This window comes from Meles meles, chromosome 1 (assembly GCF_922984935.1).
Source record: "Meles meles chromosome 1, mMelMel3.1 paternal haplotype, whole genome shotgun sequence".
NCBI lineage: Eukaryota > Metazoa > Chordata > Mammalia > Carnivora > Mustelidae > Meles > Meles meles.
In genome coordinates, this window is record NC_060066.1 from 185946077 (window position 1) to 185965706 (window position 19630).

The 19630-nt window shown below is 38.1% G+C and overlaps 1 protein-coding gene across 1 annotated transcript in view; it reads right to left on the reverse strand.

Moving 5' to 3' along the window:
- The window catches only part of RLF (RLF zinc finger), a 97325-nt gene extending 79676 nt beyond the window's left edge, over positions 1–17649 (reverse strand). The window contains exon 1 of the mRNA XM_046023362.1: positions 17411–17649. Coding sequence (XP_045879318.1) covers positions 17411–17647 — 237 coding nt within the window. The 5' untranslated portion in view covers positions 17648–17649. The remainder of the gene's footprint in view (positions 1–17410) is intronic.
- Positions 17650–19630: the final 1981 nt, after the last annotated feature.

Here is a 19630-nt window from a genome sequence, read left to right on the forward strand (position 1 = left end):
AGATATATGACCAGTAAGATTCATGTTTAACATACATAATTTCATAAAAACTGTAAAGAAAAAGTTGGGGTTAAAAAAAAGAAAAAGTCGGGGAGCCTGGGTGACTCAGTTGGTTAAGTGGCCAACTCTTGATTTCAGCTCAGGTCATGATCTCAAGAGTTGTGAGACTGAGCCCCATAGCAGGCTCCCTGTTTAGTGTGGAGTCTGCTTATCCCTCTCCCTCCCTGCACTTTTCTGCATGCTCGCTCTCTCTCATTTGCTCTCAAATAAATAAATAAAATCTTAAAAAAAAAAAAAAGTAAAGGAAAAGACAAATAAGGGATGCCTGGTTGGTTCTTGTCAGCAGAGCATGCAAATCTTGATCTTTGGTTCTTAGTTCAAGCCCCACGCTGGGTGTGGAGACTACTTAAAAATAAAATCTAAGATAAAATAGCAAATAACCCAACTAAAAAATAAGAAAAAGAAATTCACAGAAGAGAAAATATGAATAGCAATAAATATAACTAAACCTGTAACCCCTTACAAGTAAGCAGGAAAAAAAAATTAAAACCACAATGAGATATCACAGTCCACCCATGCAAATGGCTAAAATTTAACTACACCAAGTATTGGCAAGAACGTGGGGCAATGTTAAGTTTCATACACTGATAAGTGGCATAACTTGGCAGTATTTATTATAGCTGAAAGCAGACCTATATATGAACCCAGCAACTCCACTTTAAGCATATACTCTAAAGAAATTCTTGTACCCATGCATCTCAAGATATACTGGAAAGATGTCCTCCTCAACAGATGTAAATAAATGCCTCTAAATCCATTAACAAAAGAATGGACAAATGAATTGTAATATACTTACATAATAAGACACTACATGCCACTGAACAATGAATGTGCCAAAGCTATAAAACAAATACAGATAAATCTTAGATACATTATGTTGAATTTATTTTTCCATTATGCTGAATTAAAAAGCTGCTGAAGAATACATATAGTACAGCATTAAAGTAAAGCTGAAAAACACATAGAATAATACTACAGACTCTATTAAAATGCACAAATATTAAGTAAAGAGATGCGGCAGAATAATTAAATACCAAAATCAGGATGGTGGTGGGAGATAAAAGAATCTGTGAAAGGGTATATAGGTAGCTTCAATCATTCCATTTCTTAGGTCAGGTTCATTTTATACTCTCTTTACTGTTTTCTATGTTGGAGATATTTGACATTTAACATATGCTTCAAAGTCCTGAGCAAAACTGATTTTCAACCTAGATTCTTTCACCCAGCCTAACACAAACAAGAGATAGGAGAGATCTCAGAAAGCTACTAGAGAGTATTCCTTCAGACCCAAAGTAAGGGAGTAAAAGGAGAAAAGGACACAGGGGGTAGGAAACAGAGAAGAGGAAGAGAAGAAAAGATGTTTTAAAACAACAGCTGATAAAATAAAAATGATAAAATTTAAAAGGGTAATGGGTGGGGCACCTGGCTGGCTCAGTCAGTGGCTCAGATCAAGAATACAACTCTTGTATTCTCTTGATCTTGGGGTGTTTAAGTTTGAGCCCTATGTTGGGTGTAAAGATTACTTTAAAATAAAGTATTTTTTAAAATAAAATAAAAATAAAAAGGTAAAAGGTTAAGTATAAACCATATAAAAACCCAAGAAACAAAATGAATGTCCCACTAATTCATGCAACACATAACACTTAAGTAATTCTTTCAAAAATTTTTCTATACATCACTGCTTTTTATCTTGGATATCCTTTCATACTAATACCTTTGGCACTACCATATCTGTTTAAATTTTACTTTAAAAAATACTGAAATACAACAAAAACGTAAAATCCACCTACAACCCTACCACTTTAAAATTTTGTATGCAAGAAGGAAGTGAAAAATCACACTTGTATTCCATCTAATTCCACTCCCAATTTCCAACCTCCAAATAAACCCTAAAAATATTTTGGTACAAATGCCTTAGGTACATAAACAAAAGCTTTCCAAGTTCTTTGTAGTAATCTCCTGGGCTCAAAATGTCTTATTGGTTTTGCGATGTTCAAAGGGTACTTAATTTTTTGGCATTTCCAAGCCTAAAATATAAAAGATTTCTGCATTCCTACTCTCCTTTAAATTAGTAAGGTCTTCCTTTCTTAACCATATACTTGCTTCAATTTTTTAGCTTGGAACCGAGGTCAACAAAGCGGACTACAGAAAAGTGGCAAGGAAAATCATTTATTTATAATCTATACAAACTGGAAAAGAACAATGTTGTTTATTCAAACCCATTTATATTAGACCTCAAAATTATTAAGCAATAATTAAACATGGAATTGTTTCATTTACACTCCTCTTACCTAAGGGCAAGCTAATTGGAAGGTGGATAAATACATATGATCATCAAACACTGACTACAGCTCTATTGTAGCAATAAGCAAACGTAACATTTGCTTATTGCTACAATAGAGCTGTAGTCAGTGTTTAATGTTTATCCTCTCCACTACACAATAAACTAGGAGGGCAAGAACCATATCTGGTTTCTCATCACTGTAGACCAGAACCCAGCATATTTAGTAGTATATAGCAGGTATTCTGTAATGACTTGCTTCTGATGCTTGGTACTATTTTTAAAGGATTTGCTAACTTATTTTTGAAGTTTGATTAAAACAGTTTTTGAGGGGAGCCTCGGTGGCTCAGTAGGTTAAGCATCAGCCTTTGGCTCAGGTCATGATTCCAGGGTGCTGGTATTGAGCCCTCCCATGGCTCCCTGCTTAGTGGAGAGCCTGCTTCTCCCTCTCCCTCTGCCTCTTGCTCTGTCCTCCTCTCTGTCAAATAAATAAATGAAATCTTAAAAAAAAAAAAAAAAAAGTTTTTCAGATACACATCTTTGATGAGAGTAAAATATGACTATACTAAAACAAATTCAGGGGTGCCTGGGTGGCTCAGTGTAGGTAAAGTGTCTGCCTTCAGCTCAGGTCATGATCCCGGGGATCCTGGGATTGAGCCCTGTGTCAGGTTCCCTGCTCAGCAGGGAGTCTGCTTCTCTCCTTCTCCCTCTGTCCCTCCCCCCATTTGTGCATTCTCTCTAACAAAATCTTCTAAACAAATATGTAAATAAATAAAACAAATTCAACTAAGTAGATTTGGTTCCAGATTCTCACTGCTTCATTCAAATCCTACAAAGGAGAGCAGCATAATATTGACCAAACTGCACTAATGAGAATTTTTACAAGGAAATTTTTTAGATGGGTGTTCACAGATTAATGATATGCTAGTCATGAATTTTGTTTGGTGGTAAATAAATATGTCAATGTTCAGAATTTTTTTGATACTACCGCCTATTTGAATCCTCAGCCCACATCCTACAGTGAGGAGTTTCCCCCTTAAAAGTTTTAAGCTGGAAAGGGAATGAACTAGATAACTTCTAAAGTTCTTCCCTCAAACATATGATTATGAAAACATGGCCACCTTTTACCCAGGAACTCAAATTCAATGTGTTACAAATTCAAATCACTTTTGGTATGTATGGATTTCAATAAAATGAGATACATAATTTAAATGCCAAACAATAAACCAGGTTAAAACCAATAATCGAGGGAATAAAAAAATTGTATACAGAATGATCTATTAAACAGGTCAAACTCATTATTTCCACTAGATATGGATCCCAAAGGGCATCCATATTGTTTCAACATAAAAAAAAAATTACTGTAAATTACACTTCCAGTCTACAAAGCTCATCACTGGCTCTCTGAATCTAAAACCACATTGCAAATGCTCTATAAACATCTAGGAAACTTTTTTCTTTTAATGAGCTGTATACAGATAGGAAAATGGTGGAAAGCTGCCCTACAGGAAGTACTTTAAGACATTATTCAGGATGGAAAGGAAACAAAGAAGTTGACACACTGGGTACCTATCTGCTATCAAAAGTTATGCTAATGGCTAATGGCAATATATATATACTGTCCCACTTAATATTCACAATCACCTATCAGGGAGCTTTCTCTTACCTCCAATTTTACATTCAAGAAAAAGACCCAAGGCAAGGTTTAAGGTCACAAGAATGTTAGAAAGCATATTTAGAGTGAAATCTCCTAACTTCTATTGGATATGCTCTCCATTTCATAAGACAATAAAACATAAAGACAGATCAAAGTTGATGTATCCACATTTACTGTTAGAACTTTGTGGGATAATTCTTCTGTATTTAACATCTTCATTTATCAAGTCCCTTACACACCGAAATAAAGATTTCACTCTGAAGGAAAAAGCCAAATAAGGACAATGAACATAACTAATGTAAACAAATAACTTCAGTTCAAATTAGTAAGTGGTTTCCACTGGGGTGGCCATTTATACTACAGGGGTAAGCAATAACCCACTAAAGGCAGAAATTATTAACATGTTAAATGATTTTCAAATATTTCATCTTTTTTTTTTTTTAAGATTTTTATTAGAGCTCGCACACATGCACAAAAGGGGTGAGAGGCAGAGGGAGAAGCAATCTCCCGCTGAGCAGGAAGCATGATGTGGGCTCAATCCCAGGACCCTGAGATCAAGACCTGAGCCAAAGGCACATGCTTAACCACTTAACCCCCCAAATTTCATCACATTAATATTTTTCTGTGATTGCTTATAATATAGGCACTGCATTAATAAAAGATTATTCATTTATTTCAATAAGGATAACAAATGTGTGGAGACTTAGAAAATAATCCTTTGCAAATGTTTTTCAACAGAAAAATTATGTAATTTTGAAGGAGAATCAAATCTCATTTAAGCAGCAATCTGAAACCCCCAAAACAAACTGATTTGGCCCAATTCATACATCCATTCAGTGGCATCTTACTTAAAACACATAAAAATAACAATATAAGAAAAAGTTAGCTAATGGAAAGCACTAGGGTCTTTCCAGTTATTCAGCTAAGACTTAAGTCTACCTAGACACTAGTAGCACTAGTATATAACATCAATAAACGCTTGTTGGAAAATGACTACATGGGCATTTCTCACAGCAACAAGCAAACACTAATTTATATCATATATTCCAATGGCTTCAGGTTAGGCTGCAACTAACTATGCTTCTTTAGAACCTTTTCAAAGCAGCATGGAATCTTAAGATTACATCATCACTCTCCAAGACTAGACAATCAAAAAAATTTTTAATGTCTTTGGCCCATTTTTATTTATTTTTCAAGATTTTATTTGTCAGAGAGAGAGAGAGAAGACAAGCAGGGGAGCAGCAGGCAGAGTAGGCAGAGGGAGAAGCAGGCTCGCCGCCGAGCAAGGAGCCCCATGCGGAACTTGATCCCAGAACTGCGGGATCATGACCTGAGCCAAAGGCAGCGGCTTAACTGACTGAGCCACCCAGGCATCCTTAGACAAGCAGATTTTAATGACTTTCAAATAATAACATTTTTTTTTCAACTAATAACATTTTAAAATACAGGTATGTAAAAAAAAAGTAAAGACAAATTTCAAGTATCTAATACACATGAAAAAGCATGCAAATGCTGTTAAGATGAAAATTAGTAAAATGGTATGAGAGCAATTACTTGCCACTATCAGACTGGCCAATATTAAAAAGTTTAATAACACCAGGATCTTGTCAAACAGGGACTCCCAAACACTACTGACAAAAGTACATATTCTGCTTTTTGTAGGCTAGTATTCAATAAAATTTAAAATAAACATTCTCTTTAACACAGTAATTTCAATTCCAAGAATTTATGCTATAAGAGGGCGCCTGTGTGGCTCAACGGGTTAAAGCCTCTGCCTTTGGCTCAGGTCATGATCTCAGGGTCCTGGGATCAAGCCCTGCCTCAGGCTCTCTGCTTCTCCCCTCTCTCTGCCTGCCTCTCTGACTACTTGTGATCTCTGTCAAACCTTAAAAAAAAAAAATCTTAAAAAAAAAAAAAGTTTATACTACAGGTATTAAAACCACTGCTTAATGTTTAAGGATGTTCACTGCAACCTTACTTATGATAATAAAGAAGAACAATGATTTGGGGCACCTGGGTGGCTCAGTGGGTTAAAGCCGCTGCCTTTGGCTCCGGTCATGATCCCAGGGACCTGGGATCAAGCCCCGCATCGGGCTCTTTGCTCAACAGGGAGCCTGCATCCTCCTCTCTCTCTTCCTGCCTCTCTGCCTACTTATGATCTCTGTCTGTCAAGTAAATAAATAAAATCTTAAAAAAAAAACCAACAACAATGATTTAATTATGGTACATGCTCAACATGTGTTGATATAGAAAATTGTTTTCAATACACTAAATTAAAATCTAAATTGCAGATTGGAGTTTTTAAGAATACACAAGAGATTTAACTCTTCTGGGAGTGACTAGAAGGACTAAAGGCAAAAGAGGGCTTTTACTTTTTCCTTAAGCCTTCCTGTAGCACTATGTATTTTTGATATAAAAGCACTGCTTAAAATTTTTTTTTTAGTTAAAAGAGTGTTGAGGGGTACTTGGGTGGCTCAGTCAGTTATGCAGCTCCCTTCAGATCAGGTCATGATCCCGGGGTCTGGGATAGAGCCCTTAGCAGGTGCTAAGCAGGGCACCTGCTTCTCCCTCTCCCCCTCCCTCCACTTGTGTTCTCTCTCTCTCTCTCTCAATCTCTCTAAAATAAAAATATTTAATTAGGGGTGCCTGGGTGGCTCAGTTGGTTAAGCCTCTGCCTTCAGCTCAGATCATGATTCCAGGGTCTTGGGATCGAGACCCGCATCGGCTCTCTGCTCCGCAGGGAGCCTGCTTCCTCTTCTCTCTCTCAGCCTGCCTCTCTGCCTACTGTGATCTCTGTCTGTCAAATAAACAAATAAATAATTTTTTTAAAATATATTTAATTCACTAATTTTAAAAAGGGCACAGAAGGCTTTGCTACCTGCAGAATTTAAAATCAAGGGTGTTTTTCAATGGAATACTATGTTTTCTTTTTTTAAATAGTAAATGTGTATATTCCACGAGAAAGATGTATTAGGGTTTAATATATAACCTCAACACTATTTTTCTAAAAGTGTGTGTGTGTGTGTGTGTGTGTATACACAAAATAATTCTGTAAGTATACATTCCCAAACTGTTACCAAAAGAAAACTATTAATCTAGAAAAACACAGTACTGAAGTATAAGGCTATGTGACAACTGTCATCCTCGCTCTTCTTTTACACTGTTCCAGTTTTTTGCAATTAGATTCTATTCATGAATTGCCTGGACAATTAAAAATTCCAATCTTTAAGCAATCTTGAGAAAGAAAAACAAAGCTGCAGATATCATAATTCCAGGTTTCAAGGTATACTACAAAGCTATAATGATCAAAAAGTATTATACTAGCACAAATACAGACATACAGATCAACAGAACAGAAAAAAGAGCACAGAAATAAAGTCATGCTTGTGTGGTCAATTAATATATGAAGGGAGCCAGAATATACAATAGGGGAAAGACAGTCTCTTCAATAAATGGTGCTGGGAAAACTGGACAGGTACATGTAAAGGAATGAAAATGGACCACTTTCTAACACCATATACTAAAATAAACTCAAAATGGATTAAGGGCCTAAATGTGAGGCCTGAAACCATAAAAACCCAGAAAAGAATATAGGTATCAATTTCCCTAACACCAGCCATACCAACATTTTTCTGATATATATCCCAAGGCAAGGAAAACAAAGCAAAAATCAACTCCTGGGAATATATCCTTTTGCACCACAAAGGAAACAATCAACAAAACAAAAAGACAACCTATTGAATGGGAGAAGATACTTGCAAATTATGTATCTGCTAAGGGGTTAATATCCCAAATATATAAAGAACTTAAACAACCGAACACCAAAAAAAAACCAAACAATCCAATTAAAAAATGGGCAGGGGACCTGAACCAAATTTCTCCCAAAAAAAGCATGTAGGTATCTAATCAACAGACACATGAAAAATTGCTCAACAGCTCTAATTATCATGGAAATGTAAATCAAAGCCACAAGGAGGTATCACCTTACATCTATCAGAATGGCTAGAATCAGAAAGACAAGAAATGACAAGTGTTGGTAAGGATGAGGAAAACAGTATGGAGGCTCCTCAAAAAGTAAAAATGGGGGGGCAGTAAAAATAGAAGTACCCCCCAAAAACAAAAATCCCCAGAAGTACGTATGACCCAATAATTCCACTTCTGGGAATTTACCCAAGGAGAACAAAAACACTAACTCAAAAAGATAAATACATCCCTGTGCTTACTATAGCATTATTTACAATAACCAAGATATGGCAGCAATGTTAAGTGCCCATCAACAGACAAATGCATATACATACATATAATAGAATATTACACAGCCATAAAAAAGGGATAAGATCTTGCTATCTGCAACAACATGGTTGGACCTAGAGGGTACTGTGCTAAGTGAAGCAGGGCAGACTGAGAAAGAGAAATAACAAAGGATTTCACTCTCATGTGGATTCTAAAAAAACAAAACAAATGAATAAACAAAAAAAAAAGGAGAATCAGACCTATAAATACAGAGAACAGAAGGTTGCCAGGGGAAGGGGGGGGTAGGTCAATGGGGAAAAAAAGGTGGGGAGAGTGGGAGATACAGGCTTTTGGCTACAGAATGGGTAAGTCATGGGAATAAAAGGTACAGCATAGGGAATATACTCAATGACACTGTAAAAACGTTGTATGGTTGACAGATAGTAACTACACTTGTGAGCATAGCATAACATATAGAGAAGCTGAATCACTACATTGTACACCTGAAACTAATGTAACACTGTGTGTCAACTATACTCAAAATTTCTTTTTTAATACTTACATATACACACATACTGTATATATATTTTTCCAAAAATCAGACTAATAGACCAAGCTATTAATAATGAGATTACATGGTGGTTTCATTTTCTGCATTTATACATCTTGTCTTAAGCTTTTAGAATGAGCACGTGTAAGAGTCACAAAAATTTTAAAATGTAGATATTTAGTTCTTTTTAAAGATTTTAGAATTTATTTATTTGAGAAAGGATGAGAGAGAATGTGTGCACGTCCAAGCGAGGCGGGGTAGGGAGGAGCAGAGGGAGAGGGAGAAGGAGACTCCAGGCTGAGCAGGGAGCCTGATATGGGGCTCAATCCCAGGACCCCGAGATCATGACCTGAGCCAAAGTGAGACACTTAACCAACTGAGTCACCTAGTGGCCCCCATATTTAGTTTTATTACTTTAAGATATATCTTATGTATTTTAAGCATACATATTTAAAAAGCAAATTTAAGAAAATGAAAGCACAATTAAAAATATGCCTATTTTATATAACCATATATAATAAAAATGCAGTTTCCAAACTAGGTCATTCATCCTATCACATCTGGTAATAATTCCTACATATGTCCATATTAATAAAGCATTACTGTACTGGCTAATGTGACACATTCAGGCTATTTCCTCGGGAGTAAAAATACTATGTAATCAAGTGTCAGCACAAAAGCCTAATAGATCACCCCAAAAAGGACAAGCAAGGCATTAAAAAAAATATTAAAGAATTCAGACACAGCACAAAACCGAGAAGAAAGAGACAATTCATAGTTCCCCAGCTAGCTATACTGCAGAAATTCAGGTAAAACTAAATGAATAACCTTGAACTCAAGATATGTCTGAAATAGAATTCAATCTCAATTTCAAAAAAAATTACAATACACTGAAATATTTTTCATATGGGACAGTATAATTCAAAACCTGCAAAAACTTTAAAGGGAAACTTTTTTCATAAAAAAGCTCATTATCATGTTTTAAGCTGAAACTCGGGAATCAAAATTCAGTGGTATGTACACATACAGCAATCCACTCTTCCCCAGTGATTTACTTTGCTATAGTGAAAGAAAAACATGGAATTTGGGGGTGATATCAGGTTTAGAACATAGCAAAATGTTAAATGTTCTGGACCTGCTAAGTCTGGCAAATGCTGCACAACACTTAATGCTCTCTAGGAGACTTATAATGCATCTTAACATATATAAGACACATTAAAAAATATGTATCCCAACTTATATGAACACAGAATCCTTAGTTCAAGAAGTACTTACTAATACATAGAACTCATGGAACAAAACACAGTTTAAGAAATGCTGATACAGGGGCGCCTGGGTGGCTCAGTGGGTTAAGCCGCTGCCTTCGGCTCGGGTCATGATCTCAGGGTCCTGGGATCGAGTCCCGCATCGGGCTCTCTGCTCGGCAGGGAGCCTGCTTCCCTCTCTCTCTCTCTCTCTGCCTGCCTCTCTGCCTGCTTGTGATCTCTCTCTCGCGCGCGCTGTCGAATAAATAAATAAAATCTTTAAAAAAAAAAAAAAAAAGAAAAAAAGAAATGCTGATACAGGAAAGAGAGCATGGTCTTGGGAGTCTGAAGACTCTGCCACAGCTTACTAACTGTGTGACCCTGAGAAAGTTACTTAACTTCCCTGAGCCTCAGTTTTCTATCTGCAAAATGAAAATAACACCATCTACCTGAGTGCTTGGCACAAAAAAAGATGACTGACTGATAAGTAAGTAAATAAATAGCCCCTCTAATTTTTCATGTAATGGTTTATATTTTATATGTTGGCTTTAGTGAGCAATCCAAGTTTGAGGAATCTATTTTTTTATATACCATCTTGCTCAATCCCTTATCTATGTTCAAGTTTTCCAGTTTGATGTCAATCATATCCAAAATAAATGTTTCAATCTGGCTAAGCAAACCCTGTTTTAAAAAAGTCTTTAAATATTTGTGGAATATAGACAATCATGGGAAATTCTTTTTTTTCTTAAGATCTTATTTATTTATTTGACAGAGAGAGAGAGATCATAAGTAGGCAGAGAGGCAGGCAGAGGGAGAGGGGGAAACAGACTCCCTGCTGAGCAGTGAGCCTGATGCTGGACCCCAGGACCCTGAGACCATGACCCAAGCCAAAGGCAGACTCTTAACCCACTGAGCCACCCAGGCGCCCCAACCATGGAAATTCTTAAGAAGCATAAATAAAATTAATTTCTACTCTTCAGTAATCAAGACACAAAGAGTAAGAACAGATCCCTGTGGGGAAGCAACATAAACTGGCTAACCAAAAATGTCCCCATTTCTTAATAAAGACAGGTGTAAAACTTGTTACTCTCAAGAAGTCTAGTCAGGGATTTAAGGAAGGAAGGAGATAAAAGACTAACAAATCTTGAATACCCATTAAGTGCCAGGGACAATTCTAGGCACTGGGTAAACAAACAGTCAACACCTTCATGATGCTTACATTCCAAATGCAGAGACCGACAAATAGACACATTTGTCATAAGATATCAGATAGTAGTTAGTAATTTAAAGAAACAGAAATCAGTGTTAAGGTGTTGGAAGAAGCAGAAAAAGCTTTGTTTTAGATAAGATAGTCAAGAAAGGCCTCTGGGAGAGGTGACAGGTGTCTAGAACTAAGTGAAAACAAAGCGTACTTTAGTTTACCAATGCCTTTGCAGGCTTGAAATAAGTGGTGCTTTCTATTAGACTTTTTATTAACATTGTTCAGAAGAGCACGATCAACAGGTAGATACAGAAATCACTACTATAAAAGAGACTGGGTGGTACCAAGTAAATGATAGCATCAAAGTTCCCACTGCTTCACAAGTCGTATTTACAATTACGTTTTGGTCATATGCGGTACAATGTTAGCTTCTGCCATTATAACTACCTGTCATCCAGTCTCTATTTAGACATCTCCCAAGAGAAGGCAGCACAAAAAGAAAAGATAAAGTATTAAAAATCCTTTAAGATAAAGAGTTCAAGAACTTTAAAGTTTTCATGGCCACCAATCTCAAGGAGTTAGGAAGACAGATCTTCTCCATCTCAACATCTTCAAACTGTTGCCTTATTCGGCTACTAACTCTTCCTCAATACTATAATGCCTCCAATTTTCTCCCTCCAAAAACACTACTCCTCATTCCACACATGTAAATGTGTACATTATTATAAGAATGTAGGCTAAGTTGATAAGGTATGTTTCCAAGAAATGCGCAAAGTGTCCTCTCCTGTTCCTTTACAGTAATTTCTTATGATAAAGTTGCTTTTTAACATATCGGATTTTACATCAAGTGTTCCTTTTGAAGTACTCACCTCTTGAGTATATCATTAAGTTCTACAATGGAATTCATTCAACAAATTAGTTTTCTGTGCCAGGCACTGTATTAATTGCTAGGTACCAAGTATACAAAAAAGACGAAACAAGATCCCTACTCAGGTTGGTCTACTAGTCAATACAAGGGACAAAGAAAGAAACAACTATTCAGGTACCACACTTACATAAAAGATGCTACTGGAGTATAGTAAGTGAAAGAATCACCTCATTCTGTCTGCTGAAATCAGAAAACACTTCTGAAAGACTTAATATCTGAACCTGGTTTTAAAGGATAAATAGGCAGATGAGGAAGGAAGGACCTTAAGGTTAATGAGGCCAACTGAGAGAGATACTGTAGTGAAGGTAGACTCCCTCCCACCCATCCAAAAGGAAACTGGAAAGGTTGGAGATGGGAGCTGGGAGGGAGGCAGTGGCCAGATTCTAAAAGGCTTTGTCTGCCAGGCTAGGCTAGTAAGTCCGACTTTTATCTTGTCTTTGGAGTAAGAAACCATTTAAGAATTTTAGGGAATAAAGTGCCTAATGAGATTATATTTACAATTTAGAAAGAACACCAAAATGGACTGTAGATGAAGCCAGTCAGAAAGCAAGAGAGATTAATGAACAGACTGCTCCAGTAGGACATTATGAAGCCTGAACTAAGACAGTGACAGAATGAAAAGCAAGAGTTAAAAGCATAGGTATGTACAAAGTGTCAAAAAACACAAACATCTAAAAAGAAATCTATCCAGTGAAATCAGAGAAAGCTTCACAGGAGGTGGTATGTGCCGTGGGCCCTAAACAAGGAAAATTTGCTATACAGAAAATGAGAGAAAAGGACAGAGGACAGAACAACACAGTGGGAGGGGAAGACAGAATGCTTAATGACCTAAGATCTTGTAAAAGTAGTAATTCTATCCTTTTGGAGATCAAGCAGTTGGTAAATATTTACTGAAAGCCTAAGAGGGATCTTGAAGAATCAAATGAAAATTAAGATCACTTAATTTTCCCAAATAATGCACTTGGAAATTTACAGGAATTTTAATAATTTTAATAACCGGAGTAACTGAGATGGCATTTTGGTCCAAGAACTCCAAGTTCAGTACCGCTAAATAAGAATAGGATTATGGGGGCGCCTGGGTGGCTCAGTTAGTTAAGCGGCTGCCTTCAACTCAGGTCATGATTCCAGAGTCCTGGGATCGAGTCCCACATCAGGCTCCCTGCTCCTTGGAGAGTCTGCTTCTCCCTCTGACTTTCTCCCCTCTCATGCTCTCTCTCTCAAATAAATAAATAAAATCTTTAAAAAAAAAAAAAAGAATAGGATTATGATGATGGGATTGGCTAGGCTAAGAGCTGATAAGTAAACTGGGAGTAAGGCGGTGAAGACTTTTTATTCTAAGGCTAAGAAATCTAGAAAACTCAGACAATTTCAGGAACATTGTAGTTTACAGTTTATCTTATTTAGTCCATACAACAATACATTTAATAGGATAACAGTAAGTACTATTATTATTCTGTCAACGAGAAAACTAAGGGTTAAAGAAAATAACATACCAAGGTACCTCTCTAGTTTAAATGGTGAAGCCTGTATGTCTATCTGCTTTAGACCCTCTGAACTCAATTACTAACCTAGGAGAAACTTAAATATATGCTTTACTTATTTTAACATTTAAAAATCTATAAAGTCACTATTAGCCTACAACCCAAAAGTTTTTCATATAAACAAGGTTTACTCATAAAACTACTTTGGTATTCTCATAGTAAAATCATTCACTCAGTAATTTCAAGTTTGTTAAGGTTACTTAAAAAGCCTTCAAAATACGTATTACAAAGAAAACTACCAGTTGTATAACTTTAGGAATCATGATGCCCCCCCCCCAAAAAAAGCAAAAACTTGAGAGGATATTATCAATTTTTCAACAAAACAAAGAAAGGCTTTTTTCTGGAGTTAATCTCATCCACACCGTTTGAAAGACAGTGTTTTCAGAAAGGGAATTAAGGGAAAGGAGGGAAAAGCCACATCCCATAGTCATTGAATACAAATGTTCACTGAATACAAGTTGATCTAAGTATCGTTTTCTTAGTAACTATTACTTCTGAAGTTTCATTTTTATCATCTTCACAAACTTCTGAAAATTGAAAACATGCCCAGAATGAGACAAGCTCTCTATCCTTTCATATGTTGGTTTATTTCTTGATTTGGTGCAATTCCAAAGATAGAGCCATACTGCAAGAGCTGGAAAGAATATGGTCCCAGCCTGTTGCAGGAGAAATCTACTTGGTACAACCTAAGTCTCTGGAACACTTCTAAACTAAATACCTGATGGGGCACCTGGTTGGCTCAGTTGGTTAAGCATCTGCCTTTGGCTCAGGTCATGATCCTGGGGTTCTGGGATCAAGCCCCAAGTCTGGCTCCCTGATCAGAGGGGAGTGTGTTTCTCCCTCCGCCCTTCCACCTGCTTGTGCTCTCTCTCTCTCTCAAATAAATAAATAAAATCTTTAAAAAGAAAAAAAAAAAAACCTGATGAAAATATTTTGTGGCAGTTATGTATCCCAGAGAACACAAGTCAGGTTACTTTACATATTAAGTGCTTCTAGAGGGCATGTTCCTGTCGCCAGCACATAGTGCAATATCAGGCACACCACAGTAAGGGGATGAATAAATCTTATTCTAACTTTCAAATGTGAAACCAGGAGCCATTCAACCAAATTTGAATGGTGACATTGTTCCTCCATCATAAAATTATGAACAAGGACACCCTGAATTGATTTTATCTTGGCTATTGGGGAAAAAAAGTGACAAAAATATTGTGGCAAATATTGTGAAGAGCTGTCTATAAACTTTCTAGTCTACGGTTTGTATAAAGCATTACAAGGTGATAAAGGCCAGAAAACAAAAATTCCACAGGCACAGTTTACCCAAGGTTTTTAGCTAATAAGTGGAAGAGTCACAATTAGGACCCAACTAGCTCTCAATCCAATGTGCTTCCTATTATATCAGTCATCACAGGAACATCTTTCTTATTTCATTTATTAGTCCAAAAAAATATTTTGGGAAAAATTTTAGGCAAAAGGAAAACTCATAGAAAAGACAGATTACAAAAGTACTTTCCCTCTGAAAGTCTTCTGTGCCCTGACATTTCTAGGTGTCACCAAGACTCAAGACATTTAAACATTCAGTTAAAATGAGATAGACGAGAGCCACAAGTACCAGGCATGAAGAAAAAAAGAAATTATATATATATATATATAGTATCCTCTGACAAACTTCAATTTGACTAGTTACATCCATTCTTGTTATCTATGATGACAACACAAACTTAGAAGGCTTCCCCCAAACCTACATCTTCTCGTCATCCTCACTCTTCCTCCTTGTCCATTGGCTCTCCATTCTCCCAAAGCTTCAATTTTCCTTCACATCTCTACCTTTTGGCACTGAAATGCTCCGCTGCCCTCCCTTCCCCCAATATTGCCATGAAGCATTTTTATCCTTTCAGCCATAGGGGCTTCCTAGACCACCCTATCTAAAGTGGCCTCTCCCAGTTACTTCTAAGTTCATAACTACAAATCACAGTTAAACTTTTAATTTATTTTTACTAGTTAACTGTCGTTCCCATTAGGATGTCCCATGATGGCTTTCCCCTCTACATTGTCTCTACAACACCTCCTTTTCCATCATTACCAAAACTGGTTTTGGAAATAGTTATTTCTACCACCTCCTCCTAACTGTAAGCTCATCAAGGGTAAAGTGCTGTCTTACTCATTTGCTCAGCACCTGGTGAAGTGCCTGACACCATCCAATGCATTTAGTAAAAGTTTGTTAAAATAAATGTGTGTAGTAAGTAGGAATATTTATTAATAGAGAAAAAGCAAAGAACAATTACACCTCAACACTTCCTAGTGAAGGGAAACGAAGTAGGGTGTAGACATAAAAACTTTGTAATGATACAATGTATTAGCAAGGACAAAATTTCATTTGAAGAGATGAGGTGTCTCTGGCTCGGCATAGAGGAGGTAGAAAAGCAATCAAGCAAGTCTACTTTTTTTTTTTTAATATTTTTTTTTAAGATTTTTATTTATTTATTTGACAGAGAGAGATCACAAGTAGGCAGAGAGGCAGGCAGAGAGAGTGAGAAGGAAGCAGGCTCCCTGCCGAGTCGAGAGCCCAATGCGGGACTCGATCCCAGGACCCTGAGATCTTGACCTGAGCCGAAGGCAGCGGCTTAAACCACTGAGCCACCCAGGCGCCCCGCAAGTCTACTTTTTATTTTCCACTGGACCACCAGAGCAAATTGTCCCCTAAAATTACAACTTTGGAACACGGCAATTTATTCAGCAAACTCGACTACTCATCAAGTGTCCAAGTACCGACATACTACTGTTATTTTGCATTCTCTAAGATACACCAGGTGAGGAGCAGAGGGTTGGCCCTGAAACGTGGTAGAACAAACAGCAGAAGTAATAATGGCATATCTTTATAGAGAAAAATCCCGAAATGGCCATGCAGACCAATCTAAACATACCAATAAATATATAACCACAGATTAGGACCCACTATAGCACAGAAATGGTCATACCACCACCAAGAGAGACCACACTCCCCCCACCTTTCTCAATCCTCTTCTACTCAAAGATCGTAATAGCCACTACAAAGCTCAATAGCCTCATTCCTGGTAGCACAAGCCTCAAAGGAATACAGGAGAGGTGAAAAGAACAGCTCCACAGTCTCCCCCCTCCCCGCTTCAAAAAAATAAAAGAAAATAAGAAAAAATTAAAAACCAAACAACCAATGGGCTCCACAATCCCTAATGAGAAAGCCCCAGACGCCTTTCAAAGCCAACTGTCAGACCTTTTAGGAGCCCAAATGACGTTGACTTCAAAGATAAGTCTCTGGCCTCAACATATATCTCCGGATTATTCAGGAAAACCCAGGTTTTCCAGGTTGGAGATATGCACTCAAAAAAGCATCTCCCAGCAGAACGAGCAATCAATCTCTCAGGAGGCAATGGCGCTACAACCACCCGGCAGGGGGACAGGCAACGGCGACAGGGCACGGCCCTTCCAAGGAGCCGCCGGCGCCCTCCGGGCTCTCAGTCTGGCCCAGCACAACCCGCCCTGGCGGTGGCCAAAGTCGGGCAGTGGTGAAGGGGGGCCAGCGGTCGAGCTTCCCGAGCTGGGCCTTCCCGGCCCGGGGGCGCGGCGAGACGCGAAGGTGGCGCCTTTCAGTCCGGCCCCGGCTGCGGCAACGGATCGGGGACCTCTTCCCCTGGCCTCCCCACCCCGCCACCCTCACCCAGCCAGTCAGCCAGCCCCTCACCTGGCAGAAGCTCCGGCAGTAGTTCAAAGATGAGACCTCCGACACCTCCTGCTCCCTCAGCTCTGTCTCCAGCTGCCACAGACACGGTCGCAGTCCCGGGGCTCCAGGCGCCGGAGATGCAGGGCGATGACCCCGAGCCATGGACTCAGTCTCGGTTCCGTCTCCGGCTCCCGTTCCCGCCGGAGCCTCAGCCCCGGCCCCGGCGGCGACGGCGGCGTCTCCCTTTCCGTCCGCCATCTTCCCACGGCCCAGCAGCGCGTAGGCAACCAAGCCACGTGATTTAGCCCCGGCCCCGCCCCCGGCCGACCGCACGTGGTGACGCACTCCTTGGCGACGCGGGCGCGGGCCGGATTCCGTCACTGGGTCTCAGGGTACTCCTCTTTTCGGCGGCCTTCCCAACAGCCGCCCTGGCAACAGTCAGGAGGCTACTGGCCTCAGTCCTACCTGCCTCAGCCCTTCTAGACTCTTTAGAGTCACGAAGTCACTGAACCTGACATACATGTAGACATAACCCAGATATGAGAGGGATGACACGAGCTGCGATCTCAAGAACGAGGGAAAAGCATCACCAGTAGAAGGAACATGAGCAAAGGTCATGAAGCTGAAATGAAGACTAGCTCCGTGGGAAAGTGGTTTTTAACAGTGGGCATTACAAGTCAGTAGGGAAAGGATAACTCTTCAAGAAATGGTGCTGAGAAAATTTTTTCCAGAAGGAAAGAAAAATAATAAATGTTTCAAACCATATCCAAAAATAAATCCCAGATGGATTAAAGGCCTCGAAATATTTTTCAGGAAATACATCTGTATGATATCAGAATAAGGAAGAATTTCTTAAATAAGATCCGAAAAGTACAAACCATGTGGGAAAATACTGTTGGATTTGACTGCATTAAAATTTGTTAATTCTGTAACAACATAAGTTTGAAAAGATGCAACACAAAGACAAGCCAAAAACTAGAAGGTATTCAAATAGATAAAACCATCAAAAGATTAATATCCAAAAAAAGTTCCCAAAATCAAAAAGAAAAAAAAAAATACAATCTAGTAGAAAAGTAAATAAAGGGTATACAGAGCTAGTTCACCAAAAAAGAAATATGAATGGCCAATAAACCCATGAAAAGATGTTTAACTTCACTGTAACTCAAAGTACAAATTAAAACAACATATGGGGCACCTGGCTGGCTTAGTCAGAACAGTATGTGATGCTTGATCTCAGGGTCGTGAGTTCCAGCCCTATGTTGGGTATAGAGATTAGATAACTTATATGTAGATATAATTTCATACCATTAGATTGGCAGAAAATTTAAATTAGTACCATGTTTTAGGATTTAGGAATATTGAATTTATATATTGCTGGTGGAGCCATTTATTGATACATCACTTAGAAGAATGTATATATTTAATAAAATTGAAGATACACATGTCCTGTGACTCAGCAATTCCTAACGATAATAAGAGTTGATAACTCATTGAGATTTATTATGTGTCAGGCAGTTTTTAAGGTTCCTTACATATTTCAAATCATTTCATCCTACTAACATTACCATGAAAAGTTATTATTATTGCTTTCGTTTTATAATTCAGGAAACAGACACAGAGAATTTAAGTAACGTGATCAAAGTGACAGAACTAGCAAATTATGGTGCCTGGACTTCAATCTTAAGTAGTCTGCTCCAAAATCTGACCTCTTTTTTCTTTTTTTTTAGGTGGGGCAAGAGAAAGAGAGAATCTCACGGGCACAGAGCCCTGTGAGCTTGATCTCATAACCATGAGATGATGACCTAAGCCAAAATCAAGACTCCATCGCTTAACCAACTGAGCCACCCAGGTGCCCCAAGAATCTGACCTTTTAACCACTATGTTGCTGGTGTTCATTGTAACACTATTATAATGATAAAATATCGGAAACAGCCTAAATGTTCAACAAAAGAGAGATGGACAAACAAGTTATGGTATATTCACACACGGAAATATATAGCCAGTAAATGAATGAATGAAAACATCATATATTAGCATAGTAAACTGCATACCTCAACATTGATTAATTAGCACCTATTGCACACTGAACACTTTCTCAGGTAATAGAGATTCAGAGAACAACATATTCTAATGGACAAATGTGACTAAATATTAATGTGTTAGGTCTAGGTAGTGGGAACATGGTTTTCTATAATACTCTTTGTGCTTTTTTGGTATCTTTAGAATATAAATTATTAGGTT